The 10718-nt window shown below is 50.0% G+C and overlaps 1 protein-coding gene across 1 annotated transcript in view; it reads right to left on the bottom strand.

Moving 5' to 3' along the window:
- Nucleotides 1-2319: 2319 nt before the first annotated feature.
- Slc25a33 (solute carrier family 25 member 33) overlaps nucleotides 2320-10718 on the bottom strand; it is a 33427-nt gene continuing 25028 nt past the window's right edge. The window contains exons 5-7 of the mRNA XM_004639726.2: nucleotides 9102-9168; nucleotides 5132-5412; nucleotides 2320-2782 (exon numbers count right to left, since the gene is read on the bottom strand). Coding sequence (XP_004639783.1) covers nucleotides 2580-2782; nucleotides 5132-5412; nucleotides 9102-9168 — 551 coding nt within the window. The 3' untranslated portion in view covers nucleotides 2320-2579. The remainder of the gene's footprint in view (nucleotides 2783-5131; nucleotides 5413-9101; nucleotides 9169-10718) is intronic.

The raw sequence follows: 10718 nt of genomic DNA, 5'->3' as shown, positions 1-10718 counted from the left end.
ACGGCTGGCAGGGGCTGCTGCCCCAAATAGAGTGAAATCAACTTTTAAAACCCATTATCAGGGGCTGGTGAGATGGCTCAGTGGTCTAAAGCACCTACTTAGAACAAGCTTAGCAAAGCACAGGGACCACAGTTCAATCCCCCAGCACCACATGCCAGCCAGCCCCGCCCCCTGGTGGGCTGAGCTGGCCACACACAAAATGAATTAATGAATAAATAAATAATTATTAAAAAAATAAAATAAAATAAAATAAAAATAAAATCCATTATCAGGGTCAGCCAAATAGCTCAGTGGATTAGAGCGCCTGCAAGCAGGGGCTGGGAGTTCCATTCCCGGGCCTGCCCCTGGAGAGAGCTGAGACTGCAATTGAGACTAGGGGTGGTGGCACATGCCTGTAATCCTAGCTCTTGAGAGGCTGTAAACAGGCAGATCACTATGAAGTCCAATTTAGTAGTGAGACCTTGAACACCCTGTAGACTCTTCCCTAAAATACAATAATAAATAAATAAAAATCATGGGCTGGATAGCTCAGTAGAACAAGGTCCTGAGTTCAATCCCTGGACTGCAAATAAATAAATAAATAAAATTCATCATCAAAGGGATCAGCTGACCAACACAGATCTGAGCCAGAACCGTCAGGCGGCAAGGCCCCTGCACCTTTGTTCCATGAGCAGGACGGGATGGGCACCGGATGGAGTGATTGGAAGGCCCGCCCACACCCCAGGAGGCTGAGGCAAGAGGATCACAAATCTGAGCCTAGCCTGGGTGACTTAGAGAGACTCTCAAGCCTATGGTACACTTCTGGAATCGAAACCGCCTTGCTGTTAAACACTCCAGCCACCAAGCAGCAGTGATGCCGCATGACGGTTGCTCTTCTTGACTTCTAGATACAGACTTCTCTATGCTGTCAGGATGAACAAAACTTCACTTTATTTTTTCATTTTGTGGTACTAGGAATTGAACTTAGGACCTCGTGCTTGCCAGGCAGGCACTTATTCTACTGAGCCATCTCCCTGGGCCTCAAAACTTTGCTTTAAATAGGATTTCAAAGTATCTTCCTAAAAACAAAAAAAACCCCAAAGTGTCTTCCTTTTATTTCTACCAGTGACTGTAAGTGAATCTGAAAGACGCTTCAGTATTATAATCTCACCCTTCAGCTCAATGTAACCTTCAGCTATAATACACTCAGGCTTTGGCTAAAGGGCTGATTGAAAGATTACCGAGCTTACCTGTGGTGCTTGTATGCACTGGAGAGTGAATACAGGGCCAGAACTCTACCGCTGAGCCCCTTCTTTAAATGTTACCTTTTATTCTGACTCGGTTTCACTGTGGAACCCAGGCTGGCCTCCAACCTTTCTGCCTCAGCCCACAGGCACGCATCAACATGCTGGTTGCCTTTCGCTTACTACAATATTTTTGCTCCCATATTACATTTCTTTTAAAAGCAAAAGAGTAAAATACTGACACTTTTTTTTGGGGGGGAGGGGGGACCAGGAATCAAACTCAGGGCCTCACACTGCCGGACAGGCACTGTGCTCCTGAACTACACCCCCAACCCAATTGTGGTAATTTTTAATTTTATTTTGTTATGTTTTTAGTACAGGGTCTATAGGGTCTCACAATCAGACTTAGTGATCCTCCTGTTTTCAGCCTCCCAAGGACTGGGATTACAGGCGTGCGTGACCACGCCCAGTCTCCATCACATCTCAGCATGCCTTGGGGGTGGGGCCGGCAGGCATGCCGGGGATTGAACCCCAGCCTCTGAGCTCTGCCTAAGCAGGCGCTTTAGTCTGCTGAGCTATATGGCTGGCCCCCAACTGTGGTAATTTTTAAAAACTTTTTTCCAGAGTATTCAAACAGTACCTGCACAGGCAGTCAAAATACAAGTGGCTTCTGACTCCTGCCTGGGCTCCACGAGACCCTCGAGGGCCCTGGCAGCAAAGCCGCGCCGCTAGAGATGGCTAGAAGCCAGGCAGCGGTAGCACAGCGCCTTGGGAGCCCCGCCGTGAGCTTCAACTTCAGGAAACGTCCACAGTGCAAGATCTTTAGTGTTACGGAGACAAACCACAAACGCGCTGAGGGGAAACAGGTGGGGAGGCTGCGTGGCGGCAGCACATCGTGGCAGCACCACATCGTGGCAGCAGCACATCGTGGCACCTCACTTCTTTCCGTCTGCCAGGGCTCACCCCAAAGGCCCACTAGAAAGCAGCACGTCTGATGGCATCCTTTTTGTTTGCAGGATGCATTTCATGAAAACAATTCCTTAGCTACGGTGTATAGTAAAATGAGTATAAAAGAGGACACAAACCCAATTTATACTTAAATTAAATAGCATGATTTAATTTAGTTGCTGCGTCATCCTGAATCCTCTTAAATTAAAAAAAAAAAGTTATAATTAACTATTAACGTTAATGAATTCAAACCTTCCAGAAAGCACGAATCCAAAAGGAAATGTCCACCACGGTGACACGAACCAGACACACTATGGCCTCTCCTGTGTCCCCCTTGGACACGCTACACAGCAACGGAACAGAGATCTTGGAGTTTCTCAGTTTTATTCTGAGCACAGTGCGTGGCTGTTACTGCGCACGGTCCTCCAGCAGGTACACGATGAGCTCATAGGTGGACAGCACGATGGCTGTGTTTGGGATCTGCCGCACGAGCTGGGCGAAGAGCCCTCTGTAGAAGGCGAGGTAGCCCTCCTCGCGGAACACCAGGCGCGCCGTCTGCAGGAAGGACTTGTACTTGGTGCCCTCCTCCCGGAGCCGCGTCCGTATCACCTCTGTAAGGACAGAAGCACATGCACTATGGTACCAACGCAACGCAGGAAGAAGTTCAGCTTTGCTCTCACATGCCAGGAGATGAGGGGAAGGTACATACTATCGGGAGCCCTGACTTCCCCACTCTCCTTCGGTCCACTGGGAGAGCCGGCTCCTCCTCCTCCAGCTTGCCTGTTGGCCTCGTCGGCAGGTATGCACTGCCTACCTGTGGCTGGTCACACCTCCCTGGCATGTAGATCTCGGACATGGGATCTCTTCTCCAGGTAGCCCCCAGAGATTTGCTCAGTGGTGCCCCAGCACACAGTGGGGCTCACTGCCTGGCACTGAGGTGATGTGTGTGTTTGTCACTACAAAGGTGCAAGAGGTTTTTCAAAAGAACACTTGTTAGGGGCCGGGGAGATAGCTCAGTAGAATAAGTGCTTGCCTGGCAAGTACAAGGGCCTGAGTTCAATTCCCAGTTCTGCCCAAAACAAAAACAAAAACAAAAACAAACAAAAAAAAGAACACTTGTTTAATGGCATAATAAAACAAGTTTCTATCTTTTTGTAAAAAAAAGGTCAGGGGATGATAATTCTATAGTTCTTTTCAAAAAATAAAACTTGGGGCTGGCCAGATAGCTCAGCAGACTAAGCGCCTGCTTAGGCAGAGCGCAGCAGCCAGGGTCCAATCCCCAGTGTGTTGGCCCTGCCCCGGGGGTGCGCTGAGATGGCGATGAAGTCTGGGCATTGTGGCACGCACCTGTAATCCCAGTGCTTGGAAGGCTGAAAACAGAATCACTACAATTCCAATCTACATAGTGAGACCCTGCACTAAACACATTAAAATAAATAAAAAAAAAATAAATAGGGCTGGCCAAATAGCTTAGCAGATTAAAGCACCTGCAGGCAGGCTCAGTGGCCAGGGGTTGAGCCAGCCCTGCCCCCGGGGGCAGGGTGAGATGCAACTGAGACTGGGCATGGTGGCACACGCCTGTAATCCCAGCTCTTGGGAGGCTGTAAACAGGCGGATCACTATGAGTCTGATCTAGTAGTGAAACCCTGAATACCCTGTAGACCCATCCCTAAAATATAAAAACTGTATATAGATAAATAAAAAATACATATATGGGTCTGGGGAGATGGCTCAGTAGAATAAGTGCTTGCCTGCCAAGCACAAGGGCCTGAGTTCAATCCCCGGTTCCGCAATAAATAAATAAGTAAATAAATAAAACTTGGGCTGATGTCACGGGTAATCCTGGCACTTGGGAGGCTGAGGCAGGAGGATCACTGTGAGTTTGAGGTCAACCAGGGCTACAAAGTGAAGTCAAGGCCAGCTTGACCTATATAGTGAGACCACATCTCAATACGCAAAAATAGCAACAACCCCTCCAACAATTTGGCTAGGCATATAGCTTAGTGATCACGACAGCATGTGCAAGACCCTGCATTCTAACCCCAGCAATAAAACAGAGATAAGAAGTAATTATTTTTGGTGGAAGCAGGGATTGAACTCAGGCCCTTGCGCTTGCCAGGGAAGCCCTCATTCCACTGAGCCATCTCCCCGGCCCTGAGATGAGAAAATTGCTAAAACATAGAAAGTCCCTGAGGTAGGCTTAGCTCCCCACCCCACATGGAAGCTGCGGGACTTAGAGGCCGCTTTTGTTATGGGTCTGGAATGTCCGCAAGGTCACGCTGAAAGCTTTGGTCCCCAGTGCAGAGTTCAAGGAGGGGACCTGGGGGCGGTGACTGGATCCCAGGGGCTCCAACCCTGCCGTGGGTTCCTTAGGGACTTAGTGGCTCTGGGAAGCGGACAGCCTGGGTGAGGAAGTCGGTGCCTGGGGCCAGGCCTGAAGCTGTCCTCTTGTTCCCACTTTCCCCCTGTCTCTTTCCTCTTCCAAGTTCATCTATTCAGGTGCTTTGTCACAGCTACAAAAAGCTGACACAGCTCCCATGTGAAATCCCTGTGAGTCAGGAGTTTGGGGCGTCTCTGAAAACATCAGAAGTTGGCAACGCAGGCCCACGTTTCTGCTCGGCTAGTTCCACGCCCACCCACTGGAGTGAGTGAGGCCGTTTCCACCGAGCACGCAAGGGCCCTCGACCCCACGGTCTGTGCGAGCAGCACCCGCACGCATCCCCTCACCTACAGGACGGCGGCGAGCACCCCTAATCGGTAACCAGCCTGAAGACTGTGTGTGAGGCCCGGATGAGGGAGGGCGCTCTGCTGCTGAGGACTCACACCTCCCAAACCTAAGCACTTCCGAGGCAGGGGTATGGAGGAGAGAGTCTCTCCTTGAATCTGCAGCCTTGCTAGGGAGGTGAGGAGACAAACCTATCGGCTGTTCTACCGCTGTGGAAGAAGCCACGGAAGCTTACCGTGCGGATAAGCAATGCAGGAAGCACATCCCTTAGAAATAGCAGCAGCTGCCATGAGTCCTAAAAAATTTGTGGAATTTTTCTCAGTCCCATTTGTGGAAGAAGCCAACGGAGCTTCTTTCAGGTACTTCTTCAGGCTCTCATAAATAGCAAAGCAGATGATGGTTTCCGAGATCCCGGCGTAGGAGGCGGTCAGCCCGCGGTAGAAGCCTCGGACGCCCTCGGTCTGGTACACGTACCGCGCACACTGGAGTGAGTTCATCTGCTTGGAGCCGCGCATTCTGCAGGAGGGAAACCAAGCACAGGCCGCTGAGGCACAGGCGGAGGCCAAGCCCACGGCGCAGACTCGGGGAAAACTGCCCGCGCCTGGCGGCCGGAAGCCGCTCACTGGGCCGCGACTAGATGGCCACAGCAGGCCTCGGCCAGCACCTCTGACCTGGCTCCAGGGCGCGAAGGGCGGCTGAGGCTCCCACAGAGGACTCCCTGCAGCAGGCGGCCTCGCCAGGCCGGACTTTACACGGTGCGATGGATGAAAGTGGGCACCGTGGCAGTAAGAAGTGGGAGGCTGCTTCCGGGGGGAAAGCAGGACCAAAGTGTGTATGAAGTACAGTTATGACAAAAACATACTTAAAAGAAAACACTGTGGGTAGAAGGCGCTCTTTATTATCACTCTGCTCTGCAAATGGCGTGGTGTGCACGCAGGGGCCCAGGACCTTATGCATATATGCTGAATTCTCATCTTACTGTCTCTAAACTTAATCCTTCTCCCTTAATCCTTTCATAATAAAAGTAACCTAGAGTAAGGAGGCATTGGCTCCGCGTTCTGTTGGCACTTTAAAAAGACCAGTCTGGGGGGCCAGGGAGATGGCTCAGTAGAATAAGTGCTTCTCTGGCAAGCACAAGGGTCTGAGTTCAATCCCCGGTTCCACCAAAAAAAAAAAAAAAAAAAAAAAAAGACCAGTCTGCCCTTTGCTGTTTCCTTATGCACAGCCCTTCTCTAGGACCAGCCTCTGCTGCCTGCCCTGCTACCTACTTTATGGAATTCAGTGCTGCTGACTCTAAACTGTAAAATAAAGCCAATTAAGAGCTTTACACTGCACTGTAGGATTTGTGTCCCCAGACTGAGCCACTTGCGGGGCTCAAGCCTTGCTGTGCACCTGTGCCCCACCATGTGGCTCTCAGGGTGGGGGTGCTGCTGCGTGGGAAGCCCGATCCCCTCCTCTCTCCTCAGCCTACCAGGACAATTAGGGACACACGAGGGCTTCAGAGTACCTCAGGGCCCTTGTCCCACTGGGCTGCCATTCTTCCTTTGCCGTGAGGCTATGAGCTAGGCAGGAGTCTGGAGCCATGTCCTGTTGTCTGCAAACCACAAGTGCGCAGTGCAGGCGACAGACGTGAAGAGCCCACCTGATCAAACTGTGAAGTGTGCCTTGCCTGTGGTGGGCACAGGAGCACGCACAGAAAGGCCCTCCACCCAAGGGCGCGCTTGTCTACCTGCTGCTGCACTGAAGTGACATCAGAGCGTGTGGACACAGCTGATGGGATACCAGGACTGCGGGAAAGGACTGGGTCGGGGTGAGCCAGGCTGCCCTGGCACAAGTGGAGGGAAAGGAGGACTCTGGTGAGGGCAGCACTCTGGGGAGATGGACAACCAGATACACACCAAGGATTTCAGAAAAGTGCCAAGGGGGGCTGGAGAGATGGCTCAGGGGAATAAGCGCTTCCCTGGCAAGCGCAAGGGCCTGAGTTCAACCCCTGGTTCCGCATAAAAGAGAAAGAAAACAAAAAAAGTGCCAGGGGCTGCTGTGTGCTTAGCCACGACAAGAGTCGCTGACAGGGCGGAGACCTGGCATGGCAATCTCGGCACCGGGCTGTGGAGTGCGAGGTCGCCGGTTCGCGCCCCTGTCCCGACTCTTTCTCTGGGCTGGCAAGATGGTTCAGTGGTCTAAGGCAACTACTTAGAACAAGCTTGGCAAAGCACAGGGACCGCGGTTCAATCCCCCAGCACCACATGCCAGCCAGCCCCGTGCCCTGATGGGCTGAGCTGGCCGCGCATGCGCGCGCACGCGCGCGCACACACACACACACACACACAAATAAATAAATAATTAAAATTAAAAAAAAAAGTCGCTGACACTGTTGGGGGTCTGCAGGTGGCCTGCCCCATGTGACCGTGGGCACTCAGCGCCTCCCACAGAATGACCCAGGAACCCTGGGCACTCAGAGGGAAATGGACCGAGGCAGGCCCCCTGCCCTGTGCCCTCCACGTCTTCTGGCTCCCTGCGCTTGCTGGAGCTCCCAGAGCACACATTTCTAGACCACAGAGTACAGGGGTTCTTAAGAGTCCACTTAACCTCAGTCTCTGCTAGAAACCCACGCTCCTTCAATTAGGAATGGGGACAGGCCAGGGCAGCATTACTAGCACCGTGCTTCTGCACAAAGAGAAATTACTTCCCAGTCACATGACTCTAGCTACACATATACAAAATACTGTTTGGTACGACTGCTTTTTTTATAATGTATTTGGTTATTGCAGGGTCTCACAATGCAGCTCGGACTTGTAGTGATTCTCTTGCTTTCAGTCTCCCCAGCGTTGGAAATACAGGCGTGCGCCGCTACGCCTGCACTCTGGCTGGCTTTGCCTGCCCTAAGGGTGGGGCTGGCACTGCATGTGGTGCCAGGGATTGAACCTCGGTCCTTGTGCCTGCCTAAGCAGGTGCTTTAGTCTGCGGAGCTATCTTGCTGGCCCAGTATGACTGCTTTGAAATGACAGGAATTGCTGACTGCCATTAGATATTGTTATTTAATGTATTAAAGGATATTACTGCATTGCAGCGTTTTGACAATGATGACCTCATTTCAATAACTGGTTACTGCTGCCTTAAAAAATGTTTTTCGGGGCCGGGGAGATAGCTCAGTGGAATGCTTGCCTGGCAAGCACAAGGTCCTGAGTTTGATTCCTGGTACTACCAAAAAGAAAAAAACAAAAAAACAAAAATAAAGTTTTTTTTTTGTTTTAAAGCACACAGGCTTTACTAGAATGCCAAAGGAATTCACAGCACAAAAAAAGTTAACAATTAGGGCTGGGGACATGATTCAGTAGAATAAGTGCTTCCCCGGCAAGTGCAAGGGCCTGAGTTTAATCCCCAGTTCCACCAAAAAAAAAAAAAAAAAAAAAAGTTAAGAACTTCTGGCTCGAGTTTCAGGACAGGCATCTAGAGTATCTGTGGGCCTTAATCAAATTACTCCCAGGCCTGCAGGCAGGTTCTTACTGCCATCTGACTAGAAAGCCAGGTCAGGGGCCTGGGAGATGGCTCAGTAGAATAAGCGCTTGCCTAGAAAGCCGGTCTCTCAGGCCAGTCTGCAGAACACTAGCTGGGCCGGGGTCTGCAAAGAGCCACCAGAGAAGGCCATCTCGAAGGCAGCCAGGCTTCCCATCTTCTCGTCTGTCACCTTTGCAGCATGTGCTCCCACAGTACATGACTCTCAAGACAAGGAATTGCTGGGCGGGGTGATGCACATCTGTATGTAATCCCAGCACTCAGGAGGCTGAGGATAAGGATCGCCGTAAGTTCAAGGCCAGTGTGGACAGCCTGAACTACATAGTGAGACCCTATCTCAAAACAACAAGGAGGGGCTGGTGAGATGGCTCAGTGGTCTAAAGCACCTACTTAGAACAAGCTTAGCAAAGCTCAGGGACTGTGGTTCAATCCCCCAGCACCACATGCCAGCCCGCCCCACCCCCTGGTGGGCCGAGCTGGCCACACACACACACACATAAATAAATAAAAATTAAAAAAAATTAAAAAAACAAAACAAAACAAGGAATTGCAGTGTCCTGTATGCTCAGGCTGAAAAAAAAAGCAGAGAGAATGACTAAGGATTCCCATACCTCAATTCATGGCGACAGCGGAAAAGAAAACAATTCTCAGGGAGGCTTACATTGAGGAAGGGGCACTTAATAACTTACTTCCGCTCTAGCTGCATCCGGGTCTTGACCATCCATATAGGGTTCATTAAGGAATTTGTGACAAAAGCTGGAAGAGATAACCATTAGAAAAAGTCATCAGTGAACAACAGTTGGTATTTATTAAAGTTGTCACACCACACAATTAACTGAAGTCAGGAGTCCAGCGCCTCAGCAGAGACGAATGGCAGGAAGCAGGTGCGGGCTTCGGCTGCAGGCGCAAGCCACACACCCCTGAACTGTAACGTGCACGGCTACTGCTGGGCCCCAAAGGAGTTGCTCAGGTCCACAAGCCTCAGCCGTCTTTCAGCCGCTAGGTGGTGCTGTTGGTCTGTCAATCCCAAGGAAAAACTGTCTTAAAAATTCAATTTACAATTTCAGATCCAGAAAGGATTCTTTTTAAAATTTACTGTTTTAGGGCTCAGAGAAATAGACAGCTCAGTGGTGTAAGTGGCAGCCCGGTAAGCACAAAGCTACCATACATTTAACCTAGAGTGAAATTATTAAATATCCATTCACCTGAATTCAGACTTAGAAACTTAAAAAAGTCTGACCCTGTATTTCAGGAACCTGATGTTTTATAACTGCAGAGTGGCCCAAAGTGGCAGAGTCACAGCCGGAAGCTGACTCTCCTCTGATACCCCTCACCTCCAGCATCCCAGGGAGGCCAATGCATGGGACCCCGGGAAGACACTGGCCTAAGGAGGGCCCCCAGGGTCTGCTTTATTTACCCACCGTTGTTCTATCATAATTTTGTAATTACAAAACTGGTTTCGAGGTTTAGTGATGATTGACCGGTTTTGGAATGCTACATGTTCTTGTTAGAGTTAATGTTTTAAATGAAACTTCTTTCTTGTGTGAGACAGCATTGTTTAATGTGATTTTCTATATGTCTAGCATTCAAACTACAGGGCTGGCCAAATAGCTCAGCGGATTAAAGCACCTGCAAGCAGGCGCAGGGGCCAGGGGTTCGATCCCCAGGCTTGCTGTGCTGGGCCCTGTCCTCGGGGCACACTGAGACTGCAATTAAGACTGGATGTGGTGGCACCCACTTGTAATCCCAGCTCTTGGGAGGCTGAAAACAGGCAGATCACTACGAATCTGATCTAGTAGTAAAACCCATGAACACCCTGTAGACCCTTCCCTAAAATACAAAAAAAATGAAATAAAATAAAAATCAAATTACAGCTATAGGTGGGTTGCTGGGAATTTTGAGAATAGCAAAGGCAGATGAAACAGGGGTATACATTTTCTGCAATCTGGCAGAAGGTAGAAATTCTTACAAAATGCTCATTTAAACTCTCTACAATGTCCTTCAATTCCAATGGACAGACGTCTCTGTAAGGAGACGGAGCGTTCTTCTTGGTGGTCTCCAAGTTCTCCTTCCTGAGGGAGGTCCAGCCTCTGGCTGGGTGGTGAGTGGAGTGACTGCTCTCTGGGAAACAGCTGCAATTCCCAAACTTCACTATGCACCCAGCTGTTAGAGGTGCCCACCTGGCATGAGATGGGCATGTCTCAAAGAAAGTAGCTCTGATGTTAGAAAATAGCTTAGTGGAGAAAGCAGAAAGACATAAAAAGCCATCAATACCTTTTACTTTTATTTTATTTATTTATTTATTT

This window comes from Octodon degus, unplaced genomic scaffold, assembly GCF_000260255.1.
Source record: "Octodon degus isolate 3935 unplaced genomic scaffold, OctDeg1.0 scaffold00113, whole genome shotgun sequence".
In the NCBI taxonomy this organism is placed as follows: Eukaryota; Metazoa; Chordata; class Mammalia; order Rodentia; family Octodontidae; genus Octodon; species Octodon degus.
This window is presented reverse-complemented; position numbering and strand designations above follow the sequence as displayed.